Here is a 13,500-nt window from a genome sequence, read left to right as displayed (position 1 = left end):
GAGGATTGCTTGAGCCCAGGAGTTTGAAGTTGCAATGAGCTATGATGGCACCACTGCACTCTACCCAGGGCAATAGAGCAAAACTCTGTCTCAAAAACAAAAATCCCAAAACGACACCTGGCCCTGGGAAAACCCACAGGCCTTTGCCTAAGGTTAAAGGGCACTACCAGAGCACTGCTATATCGCTCAACTAGGAATCACAAAACATAAAGTGGATGACTTTGCTCAAAGTGTCAACCATGTACCATGAACTCTTCAATGTGCTTGGGTTACATCAATAAACAAAACAAATATGAATTTCTGCCTACAAAGAATTTAACATTCCACTGTGGAGAGTGAAGAGGATAAACAAATCATAATAAAACAGTAAGTTTTAGTCTATATTAGATAAATATACTAAAAGTATATTTGGGAATATTAGAAAATGAGATCAAAGAAACAGCAAGGAACATGAGATAGCACTGATGCAGTGGGCACATTTGTAAGGGGGGTGCAATTGAGAAGGTAGCCTCTGAGCAGAGACGGCAGTGAGATTATCCAGGGCAGCAGTTCTCACACTCCGGTAAGTATCGCCAGAGAGCTTGTTTAACACTCAGACTCTGGTTTTTATTTGTTAATTAAAAAATAATTAAAAAAAACAAACAAACCCAGACTGTGTACCCATCCTAGAGCTTCTGGTTCAGGAACTCTGGAGTGCGGCCCAAGACTTTTCATTTCAAACAATTCCACATGAGGCTGATGCTGCTGATCTAAGGACCAGACTGAGAACCACTGATCTCTAAGGACAAGCAATTCACGCCTGAAGACAGAAGTATGCCTGACCCGTGCAAGGAACAGCAAGGAAGCCAGTGTGGCTGGAGCAGAGTGAGGGACAGGAACAGTTGAAGACAGGCAAGAGAGGAGCTAGGTCAGTAGGGCCTCACGGACCATGAGGAAGAATCTCGCCCTTAGGCTGAGTGACATGGAGAGCCACTGGAGGAAACTGATCTGGATCCAGTTTAATAGGATCGCTCTGGCTGCTGTGCTGAGAATTAAGACAGGAGTAGTGTTGCAGAGGGAGACAGTGAGCCAGGAAATAACATCGTAGAGAAAGGAGCAGGAATGGCCCGGCATTCAGGAGAGGCCAGGAACAATGATCTGACCTGATGAGACATTGGAAGGTGGGGGAGAGCCTCAGAGGAAAGGAGGAGGAACGGCTTAAAGCTGCGACAAGGAGTCACCTGGCCCAGTGTGCCAGGGATGAAGGGAGAGAACCAGCTACCACTTAGAAGTATTGCAGGGAAAGCAGAACCTCAGTAGAGCCAGGCTTCAGCTACACAGGGATCGGCAACCATTTTCGATAAAGGGCCCGAGAGTGAACATTCTAGGCTTGCAGACTCTGAGGTTTTTATCACAGCTACTCAGCTCAGCCGTGGTGGCTGAAAGCAGCCAAAGCCAACACTTAAATGAATTAGTATGCCTACGTTCCAGTAAAATTTTACTTGAGGACATTGAAATTTGAAGTGCCTATCATTTTCACACGTAAAAATAATACTCTTCTTTTGATTTTTCCCAACTATTTAAAAATGTTAAGGAACATTCTTAGCTTGAAAGTTGTACAAATATAGGCAGCAGGACATTTGGGCCTGTGAGCTGTCCTTTGTTCTTAAGCTTTGTTCTGGAGGCACAACTAAGTTCTTGGAAACTTGATTCTTTGGAGGTTAGCCTTTCAGCTTTGTGAGGAGGGAAACAGGGCAGTCTTTAGTCTAGGACTAATTTTGACCCACTAGAGGCAATACCTTTCTGAAGCAGGATTTTCCGCTGCAGCCGGTTGGGGCATGAACTATTCCTGGCCCTGTGACATGATGACTGAAGCTCCTTGGATTTCTCCATTTCTCACTAGCAGTCCTTTCTCCATCTCGGGCAGTTTCTCACATGCCTGCCCAAGTAAGTACTCAGTGGAAGACTCCAGAGGAATCTCTGCAGACCTCTACCTTGCTTCTCAGTGCAGCTCTTAGCTCTCCATACAGCTCTCTTGTATTCTGCCTGCAATTCTAGCTGCCTTGATTTCCCTAAATTCTCAAAGGCCCACTCAAGCGAGGGAGACCACTGGGCTCCGTGTGGGCTCCCTGTCCTCATGCTGTGGCCGCTCTCCAGCAGTAAGCTGGGGCAAGCGTAGGCTCACCTTGATTCCCTTCTCTCTGGAATCGCTGTCTACACTGCTTGTTTCATACCAGTGTCTATTAACAGCTGCTTCATAGATTTTGTCCAATTTTTAAAGTGTTTAGGTATAAAGGTAAAGCTGTCGCTTGTTGCTCCATCTTAAGTCTCATACCAACATTAAAAAAAAAAATAAATTCACTTTATTGCACTGACAGATGAGAAAACTTTATCATCTCAATAGGTGCTGGAAAGGTACTTGATAACATTAAATATCTGAGACATTTAAGATGAAAGATAAAACCTCTTATCAAACTGGAAATAGAAGGGATTTCCTTAATCTGACAAAGGTTATCTACAAAAAACCCATCAAATTCTAAATCAGAAATAAGACAATGACTCCACTCCTGTTATCACTATTCTATTCAACACTGTACTGAAGTCCTAGCCAGTGCAGTAAGACAAAGGATTGTAATGAGTATTTGAAGGGAGAAAATAAAACTTGCACTATTTACAGTTTATATGACTAAATCTGTAGAAAATCTGAAGGAATCCAAACTTAATATATAACAACTTAATTAGGTTGCCGATTCAGCATCAATATAAAAAATCAATTATATGCCCATCTACTAAATCAGATAGTTAGAAAATGAAATTTTAAGAGATACTGTTTACAATAGCATCAAAAAATTAAGATAACCAGGAATGTATCTAGCAAAAGAATGTTATAGAGGAAACTATAAAACTTCATTGAAAAACTCTGTAGACCTAAATAAATGAAGAGGTATGACACATTCGTATGCTGGGAATGTCAATATTGTAGAAATGTCATTTCTCCTCAAATTGATCTATGGATACAATGTAATCCAGATCAATATTATAACATTTTTATGTGGAATTTAATAAAATAAACATTCTAAAATATTTATAGAAGTCAAAAGAGCTAAGAATAGTTGAGACTCTTTAAAAAGGAGAAAAACAAAGAGGAACTTATTATAAAACTGTAATTAAGAGAAGATGAGTACCAGTTCAAATATAAAAAAGTAGAGCAACAGGAGAGAGGGACTAGCAACAGTCACGTGTATATAGACACTTGATGTATGGCAGAGACTTCCTGAAGATGGATGGGGAAAAATGGACATTTCAATAAATGGTGCTTGGACAACTGGCTTTCTATTTGGAAAGAACATAAAACTGGAACCTTACCTCAGTCATTCACAAAATTCAATTATAGGTGGGAGTATTTCCTTTTTAAGCAAAAACAGAACCATTTAATGCAAATCATTTTAACCTGGTTTTTCTTTCCAGGTCATACATACAAAATAAAATACATACATAAATATATGTATGTAACATATATGTTATTTTAAATAGATGTAAAAAAAATTATTTAATCAGTCTGATTAGCTTGTTTCATATAATTTACTATTATAAGTACAGTGAATATATTTGTACAAGAGATCCTAATTTTCACACATTCCACATTCCTAACACTTCTTTCATATTCTGGATGTACTTCTTTTAATGATAAGTGAACACTGTGAACTATTGCATGGCAGCTTCATTGTCTTTGAATATTTTATTGCATTTGCTTTTATTTTTACAAAGAAGTGTGGAAGAAACAAAAAAATGAATGTGCTGCCACTAGTGATAAGCAGCCCAGTATCATATACGTTTATAATTGGCACAAAGATAAAAAGCACTTGGCATGCAGAACGTGGCTAATCTTGAGCTGCAATCATATCCTCACTGAACTCGGTGCATTCAGTGGTATTCAATCATTAGAGAAAAGAACAATGGTAAAGAACATGAACACAATATAAGGAATACATGTTATCAAAGACTGGGTATAAAGGAAATGTATAATTAGAAATTTTATCTTTCTTTTTTAAATTTCTCTGGAATAGAATCTATTTTTTTAACCTTCACATACTCACTTTCACCAATGTCTTAAGAATTCTATTATGTAAAAAAGAACTGCCTATATTATATATTCATCAGATTATTTCTGTAGGATAATTCCTAGAAATACACTTAATAGGGCAAAGGGTATGCATATGTTTTAGACACTTCATATATACTGCCAAGCTGCCATCAAGATGGGGAGTTTCAATTTATATTCCCATCAGAAAGACGTGAGACTGTCATTTTCCCACCCACACCAACATTAAGCACTATCACGCTTTTTAATCTATGACAATTCAATAGTATTTTAATTGGCATTTCTTTGACATTGAGTACTTTTTCTGTTTCCTTACCTAAAAAATGCAGATAAGAGTTGTATCTACCTGATAGTATAGCTAATAAGTTAATATTATATAAAATTCTTAGGATAGTACCTAGCATGTAGTAAATACTCAGTAAATATAAGCTATTTTTTCATTTTTATTTCTTTTATGAATTTTCTATTCTTACCCTTTGCCCATTTTATTACATTAGTCCTTTGCCCAATTCTTTTATCTTAAAAGTTTGTTATAAAGAAAGCTATTAATTCTTGGGTCTATCACATCCTAATATTTTTCCCAATTTGTCATTCAAAAGTTTGTTTATAGTGTCTATTTAAATAAGTAAACAAAAGCATCAGTATGATTTTTGCCTTAGATGTTATGCTTAGAAAGGCCTTGTCCATAGTACTTTAATGGTTTTATTTTTAACTCTTTAATCCAAGTGAAATTTTTTTTAAAGGTGAAGAAGAGAACTTTGTTTTCCAAATGTTTTGCAATGCACATGTATTACTTTTATAATTAGAAAACAGCTCAATACTCTGAATATTAATATTGGAATCAAACTTCTCATTATATTCCAACTGCATCTGCCAATTTTCAGATTGGTTGGGACAAATGTGAACAGACTTCTTTGATTTGCATAAAAGCTGAATATAGTAATTACTCCACAGTTAAAAATGACTTTTCTATTGGCATTCTGATTAATATGAATTACTAAGGTTTTCTCAATACTGGGGTCAGTAAATTTTTTCTGTTAATGGCCAGAGGGTAAATGTTTTAGGTTTGGGGGCCAGACAGTCTCTGTGGCAACTACTCAGCTCTGCCAGAGAGCACAAAAGCAGCCATAGAAAATATGTATATGAATGTGTTCCAATAAAACTTTATTTATGGATACTGAAACTTTAATTTCATATACTTTTCATTTGTCACAAAAAATTATATTTTCCTTTTGGTTTTCTTTCCATCATTTAAAATTAGAAAGTCAATTCTTAGTTTATGGGCTACACAAAAACAGGTGGCAGATCAGTTTGCCAACTCCTGCTTTAGTTCACCATTTTTAAGTGTATTGTCTATAGCAGCGCTATCAACAGAACTTTCTGTATTGGTGGAATGATTTTATATCTGATTTCCAATATGGTAGCTACCAGCCACATACGGCTTTTGAGTGATTGAAATGTGGCGAGTCTGACTGAGGAACTGGAGTTTTTAATTGTATTTAATTCAAATTAGTTTAAATAGTCACATGTGGCTAATAGCTACTGTACGGGACAGTGCGTATCTATAGATTGGACCCAAATAACATTATATGTAAGTATAAAGATGTGTGTATGTTTCTCTCCTGGAAATCTAAAGCTATATACTTAATATAGTCACAAAAATAATGGATATTTACTCAAGTAAAAGCTCCACAAATTTTTATTCCAGTGACAAATGGGAGTAGCTAATTTTCATTCCTAAAGGCCTCCTGCCCTAAGTCCTCTGAGGGCCACCTAAACAATGAGCAGCACACGTGATCAGAGACCCTGAAGCATTTGCGCCAAGACTGTCCCAGCATTTTCTCATTGCTATTATTCCTTAAAGGCACACCACATAGTCTTTTTCATGACCCTTTCCACTCTATCCCCACAGGGTAAAAATAAAAATAACTGAATTAATGGAAGAGCATGTAGCCTTTGTCACTTTCCCCAGATACCAAATGCTTTTCTAATAAAAAAGCACACTTACTGTCAGGTCAAGCTGACCGTTCCGTGTTGTGATGGACAGTTCAATGGTTGACAGCTGCACTTCTTTCCAGACCTCTGGGGTCACCTCTCGAGGGAGGGCTGTGGGAATCCATTAGATACAGGTCAGCTTCTTCCATTAACATTTCACCGCCCACCACCACCAACTTAGCTGCAGCTGTTCAGCTCAGCTTCCCAAGCCCTTATGCTCACTGTCCACTTTAGTTTTATTTATTTCATACTTCTTATAAACAGAAGTAAACAGCCGGGCTCAAAATGAATCTCTGTGCCTAAAACATCCCTACCAAAAGCAGTCACAATAACAAAGAGGGTACACAGAGACCATCGTGTCCATTCATCGGACATTGCTTGAGTCCTGCTCTGGCAGTACACAGAAGGCTGAATTCAATGATCCTTGAAAAGCTTTTCCTGCTCTAAGTCTCTAAAACTGATTTTGGGGGTCTGCCCTAGGGCACTTCTAAACTGACCGGGGCTCTCCAATCTTCAGTCACCACGATGCTCACCATCCTGTGGGTGTACCCAATATGATGCCAGCCTTCGTAATATTCTCCTATACAGGGAAGGCCGGGGAGGGGTCTCTTCTGGTTCACTGGGAGATCTCTCTGTAGGTCCCGTGTACGAGATAGAGGCTTGATGAATCTGAGGCCACTCCTTTTAATGTGGAGAGAGAAGAACTTCTGTCATGCACACACAGTTCCAAATTCTGGGGGTTTCTCCCTGCAAAAGTTAGTATTCTACCTATATCTGCTAGAAAGATAATTAAAAATCTCCTCTCACTGAATGGAATGCTCTCTAATTTAGAGCATGGACTCCTCAAGCTTTCCTTTCCTGTTAAAGCTCTACCTTGAAAACCATGAACCCCACAACTGCTGCCTCCAGTGCTCTCCCTAACACAGAGATTAAAGTGGGCTAGCAACCACCATTACTTGTCCCCCCCCCCGCCCCCCACCAAAAAAATCAATGTGAATGAGCATGGAATCTTCCTGTAACAAATTTATCCTTGGTTTATAGATGGTGATTCAAAAATGAAATTGATGAAATCCAGTTGCATCAAACACCTGCTTCACTTCTGGAATCGTATTTCACACAGAGGCCAGAATGGTTCAGCCCAGGCTCACAATCCAGCCCAAGGCTTCTCACCTCTGCTTCAAAGCCCATCATCCTTAAACTCTAGATTTTTTGTCTTCTATTTCCTGGCACCTCAAGTCCAGTGCCATCCTGGATCGCATCAGTGTCCACATGAATAATTAAAACTATACCCGGCGGCAGCCTCTCAGCCTTTGACACCACCTCTAATTCACCACAGCCACCCATTTCCACAGTCACATCGTGGCCCATAATGTCACTCGGAACTACTCCATCTCGGAAATCTAAAACCCTGTCATCCTACTCTCATCACAACCCATATTCTCCTGGTTGATTCTTTTGTGCCCAGTGTCTCTCAGGGTGAACTGCTCCCCTGTTCTCATGTTTCCACGGGAAGAATTACAAAGGAGTGACAATTATGGCTTCCCTTACTCTACAGCTCACTCATTCCTCCCCAAGTCCAGAAGGCCCAATGCACGGACCCAGCCCCTTCCTTCCTCTCGCTGAGAGAATGCTGTCCTCGAGGCTCACACATTCCCTGCTTCTTCACGCAGTAAGCTTACTGTGGTGGTCTCTGCACAGAAGGAGCCATTGTCACTGGATAAATTCAATTTGGAGTATGAGGAAATCAGAATGTGACCACGTATCTAGTGTGTGCTTCACTCCTGCCGACATTTATAAAGCTGATGTTTTGATCTCTGTCTGCCTGGCTCCTACATTTGTTTTCATAACTTGGTTCAAACTCAGAAGAGGAAGAGAGGGGTATTATTTTGGGGCCCTGAAGATCCCCACACCACCAAGTTTTCAATCACATCAAGGATTCCACTCCTTCACCACTCATTTTCCCTCAGGGCCAAATCTATAGTCGATTATTCTAAATTGCTTTCTCTTTCCATTTAGTCTTGGCCCACCTATGTCTTTATTCTTGCATAACATGTGTCCTAGAAAGCCCCAATTCTGACTCCACAGCATGGCTCAGTATTACTAGAGGGGAAAAATGCACCTGCTGAGTACAGATACAGGGAAAAGCAACCACCCAACGGAGCGTACTAGTGTCACTACAAATTTCTGGTCTCAGGTCTTCAATGTCACTTATCCTTTGAGCCTCCTTCCACATTCATCTTTCTTCACAATTCCCCATACCGCCCCCACAACCTACCTCATTTTTGACACTGCATCCTGCACTTCGGTGAGAATATCAAGGACATCGGTGAGAACTTCCTTCACTCTATCCTCTTGTTTCCATCTGAATCTATTCTTACTTCTCTCCTTTACCAGTGAAAAAGGTGTCCCTTCCCCTGTCCAGGTACTCTGGATCCTAGACCCTTCCAACTGCTCACAGATTTGCCAATTTAATCATGCTGTCTCTTTTCTCTTCACCTCTTCTCATTCTTCTTTTCTTTTGCTTCAAAGATAACAACATGGATATTTCTCCAATTTAAACAAAAAACAATACTTCATTGACCCTGTATTTCTCTCTAGCTTTTGCCTCTTCTATCTCCTTTTCTTCAAAGTCAAGTTTCTTGAAGAAGTGGCCTATCCATGCTATCTCCACTTCTTTACCTCAGATTTCTTTCATAACTTTCTTCAATACAGCTTCAGCCCCCGCCCTCTGGAGGCTGCCAGATTCAATGGATACTTTCCTGTCTTTGGATTTAGTCTTTGCTGCTGCTTCTCGAAACTCTCTCTTCTGCTGTCCTCTATATCAGTACTGTCTCCTACATTTTCTCTTAGCACTTCTCAGTCATACTTTGTGGTTCTTTAAATGTTTATATTTCTCAGGGCTATTCCTGGCCATCTCTTCTCAATGGTAACTTCACCAAACCCAGAGTTTCAAAGCCATTCACACACTTAAAACATATAAATCTATTTCTTCAGCCCAGACCTCTCTGCTTAATTCCAGATCCACGTCACAATCATATCTCCACTTGTCTATGTTCCAGGGATGTTATGTTAAACTCAACATGTACCAAATTGAAAACTTCATCTTCATAAACTTGATCCTACTCTAATATTGTCAACAATAATGGAAATCTCTAGTTACCAAACTCTAGTCCCTCATATCAGAAATCTGGCAATCCTATACTCTTCCAACTTTTGAGGGTTCTAACACAATAGCTCTTTAATCTGTCCTCTGCTGTCAATACTCACTGTTACCACCTAACTATACCTCATCACTTCCCACCTGGATTACTTTATCTTCTATCTGATGGGCTTGCCTTTAGCGACCCATGTCCAATCTCTTGTCCCCACTGCTGCCAAACAACTTTTTTAAATGCAAATCTGCTCATGTCACATTTCTGCTTAAGACTTAATAACTCCCCAGTGCTTTAAGGATAAAAGTCAAATTTCACATCAAAACCTGCCATTCTCTAACCTTATCTAACCTTTAGCTTCAATACCTGCCATTTTACCGCATTAACTGTAATTAATGACCATGTCACACCACTGTGACTTCCCATAACCTGTCCCTCCCACCTAGAATGCCCTTTATCTAGTCCTATATATATTTCAAAATGTAAGTGCCATCTTCCCTTGGAAGCCTTTCTGACCCTCCGTCAGACTCAGCCACCCCTCCTCTCTGCTCCCATCTTAGTCTTCCCATGTTTCTCCTGTAGCACTTGCCAAACTGCTGACTGACTTGTACCTCTCTCCCAGCACGTGGCTACTTCCTGAGGGCAGGAAACCTGTCTTATTTGACTTTGTCTCCCAAGCATATATCAATAATTGCTGAGGAAATGGTGGTAACAGTTTATATTCTCCCAGACTCTACCATTGAAGTATGTAGCTACTCTCCACCAATGAAATTATTCCCTTGAGTAATAATACATTTTACTAATCCAGTTTGCCTTCGGTGTAGAAAGGCCTTGTCCTCCCAAGTTCATTTTTAAAATCATGTAGATTTGCTTCTAGTACTTTAGTGATCTTAGTTTTTTACATTTAATTTTTTAATCCAACTGGAATTTTTTTAGAAGGTGAAGGGAGCTATGTTTTTCAAATGTTTTGCAATGAACATGCATTACTTTTATAATTAGAAAAACACTCGCTAATTCTGAATATTAACACTGGATCCAAACTTCTCACTACATTCAAACTCCATCTGCCAGTTTTCAGACTGGCCAGCCAAATTGTGAATATACTACTTTGATTTGCATAAAAGCTTAACATAATATGTAGTCCACAGTTAAGGATGACTGTTCTATTAGCATTTTCATTAATATAAACTGTTAAGCTTTTCTCTGTGCCAACATACAGAATAGCACTGCCCAACAGAACTTTCTCTGATAATGACAATGTTCTATATCTATATTCTCCGATATAGTAACCACTAACCATATTTGGCTAGTATAGTTTGAAACCTACTGATATTATACACAAACCTGTACAATTAGATATATTAGATACAAATCTTCAGTTCATTTCCAGGTACTAATATAGACAAACATACAAATAACCAATGAGATATATGTTATTCTGTTCAAGGTTTGTCTGGCAAGTTTGAGTGAATTAACAACAAAGGGAGGTGGAATGTTAAAGAGAAGTTAAATATTGGTTTGGTAATGGAGGGAATGAGTTGGTAGATGAGCGGTGACCTCTTACCAAACAGGAAAGCTTTCTGTATTTGTACATAATCAAATATGCCCCATGTTAGTGCTGGAGCATGTCACATGCATCTGTAGCAAGGAATTTAAAAACATCCCAAATACACACATCACAGAGAAACAACAAAATAACACAGGGCTAGTTTCTACAATGTAAATTGCATTTACCTTAAGAGTGCTGAAAAAGTGGGCTGCTTTGGTTTTTAGAGGCCCAAGATACCAGTAACTGAGAAAGACCAAGATAAAAATCTGATTAGAATATTAAAAGAACTATTAATGTGATAGACACCATTCATGACAGACAAAACATTAGAATTACACCTCTGCTATGAGTGGCTGCTCTGAAAGCTAGTGGATTGTGGCTTCGCATAAAAGAATATTAAAGTAAATTTTTAATCTGCATTTCAATGCCTTGTCAAACAGTATGCAATTAGTTATACAGTGGAAAGATTCTTGCAATTTACAAGAGATCTACAACCAGAGTCTCCTTGAGTGCCTAAATTCACAAGTATCAGTATAACATATCCTTTAAACCACAGAATATAGTTTAGTCTACAGCTGTCCCTCAGCATTTTTGGAGCATTGGTTCCAGGACCCCTGAGGAAACCAAAATCTGTGGATGCCCAAGTCCCTGATGTAAGACGGTGTAGTATTTTCGGATAACCTATGCAATGCTCACACACCACTTCATTCTTGTGGATTCAGTATAGTACTCAGCATGTGGCAACTTTTAAGTTTTGCATTTTGGAACTTTGTGGAATTTTTTTTTTTCCCAAATATTTTCTATCTGCAGTTGGTTGAATCCATGGGTACGGAGCCCGTGGATATGAAGGGGCCGGTGTACATTGAGAAGAGCAATGAATAGAGGATGATAAAGCCACACTGCCGTGCAGATACTGCGTGATCTGACGTGTCACTCTTAAGCTAACTGACTAGATCGTATGCACCATGTCCTCTCACACACACAAATGCACACACATACGCAATTAAAATTTGTAAACCAGCATAATCTCACATTACTCATGTTATACAGGTTTAAAATGGCAAATGTTAAATCTGGGAATAAAGAGGATCTATTGCATATTGATGAGTATATAAAAGCTACTGGAGAGAGAAGGATGCCTAATTGGAATTAGAAAGTGGCATAAAGTAGATTCCTCTCTTACAACTTATCTGTTACCAAATCACCCATCTTAACAGCTCTTTATTGATTCTGATCAATATGCATTTATTTAGCACCTACTATGTATATGGAAGAAACAGAAGATATATAGAGTATAAAATTTTGGCCTTTGGGAGTTTATGATTTGAGAAAAATAAGGCCCAAATAAGTAATATAAAACAATGGTTGACTATGGGCAAGGTATAAACTGATCACTATTTATTGGTAGGAGGAGTCAAGAAAGGACAAAAAATCATTAAGGGCCAAAAATCATTGGAGCAGCCATGCGTATGTTAATAAAATGAATGGCACCGAATAAAGTGAGGATATGGAACTTCGAAAGATGGGTTGGCCTTAGATACATGAAAGAGAAGGAAACCATTCTAGGCAAGAGGAGGAGCAAGGCTATGGGAAACAGCAAGAATAACAGCCAGAGAAAAGGGGAAAAGCTTAAAAGTAAAGAAGCATAATTACATTATATGGGAGGATGACAGAGTAAGCTGGGCCTGGAATACCAGAATAAGGAGTTTAGCCATAATCCAATGGGCAACGCGGAACCATTCTAAATTATTGTTCAGGGTAATATTGTGATACTACAAATGAGGGCCTTGATCATCTGATTTTTTTGGTGTTACTATTTTTTAAGTTTATAGTTTGCTGCTTTTCCCAGTTAGCCAAGAAGAAAAATATTCCGACTCAGGTAGTTTATTTCTAAACTGTCAGCAATTCTCTTCATCTCTACCAATAGTAAGTTTTGACACTATGCTTGTAGTCTTCCTGTAGCCAGCCTGGAAATACCTACTGTTTCTTCCTTAACACAAAGAGCAACTCAGTGGACAGTCCTAGCTAAGGTGTTACATAATAACAATCAGAATTTTTAAATTCATTATTCAGAAACCAATCAAAATACAGGGCAAGTATGAGAGATATTCCCAAAAGGGCTGACTTGTGTTTGTGCTTAATTATTGATTAATACATTTTAGAAAACAATTTGTTCTCACCAGACTTTCTGGGGGGCAACTGAGCAATTCCTCTTAGTGAGCTTCTGGGATTTGAGACTACAGATCAAACATAAGGCAATTTGTGGAATCAACATAATCATGGTATACTTGCAAATAAAAAGATGTGAAATATTTAAGAATGCAGTGTGTAATATAATACAGTAATCTCTCTCTTTTGACATTCCATTGTCAGGAACTTCATTAGCAAGAATAAAGTGAAACTGAGAGAAATTTCTGTAAAGAAAGTATGGCGGGTTGGCCCATGAAGTAAAAGAGGGGTTTCTTGATGAAAGCCATGTGTGAGATCAATCATAATTCACGTACACTGTACTAAAACTGTAAGTGCTCAGCAGTGTTAAGAAAAGGCAAAGAAAAACCACCACCCACCAGGCATGAAGTGAACCTCACACAGGGCCTCCTTCGGTCCTCCTCAGCAAGCAGTGCCTGCGCGCTGCCTTTCCACAGCAAATGTAACGCGACACACCCTCTCTCCAAACCTAGAGTTTCATTTCACACAATGCACTCTCCAAAAATAAGTCCATT

General features: G+C 38.9%; 1 protein-coding gene across 2 annotated transcripts in view; it reads right to left on the bottom strand.

Annotated features, from left to right (window-relative positions):
• AGK (acylglycerol kinase) overlaps positions 1–13,500 on the bottom strand; it is a 76,699-nt gene that overhangs the window by 5,495 nt on the left and 57,704 nt on the right. For both annotated transcript variants that reach the window (XM_069462724.1, XM_069462725.1), the window contains exons 11-13: positions 10,963–11,020; positions 6,610–6,757; positions 6,090–6,187 (exon numbers count right to left, since the gene is read on the bottom strand). In XM_069462724.1, the coding sequence (XP_069318825.1) occupies positions 6,090–6,187; positions 6,610–6,757; positions 10,963–11,020 (304 nt within the window). The remainder of the gene's footprint in view (positions 1–6,089; positions 6,188–6,609; positions 6,758–10,962; positions 11,021–13,500) is intronic.

This window comes from Eulemur rufifrons, chromosome 29, assembly GCF_041146395.1.
Source record: "Eulemur rufifrons isolate Redbay chromosome 29, OSU_ERuf_1, whole genome shotgun sequence".
In the NCBI taxonomy this organism is placed as follows: domain Eukaryota; kingdom Metazoa; phylum Chordata; class Mammalia; order Primates; family Lemuridae; genus Eulemur; species Eulemur rufifrons.
Note: the sequence above shows the minus strand (reverse complement) of the source record. Positions and strands in the feature narration are given on the sequence as shown.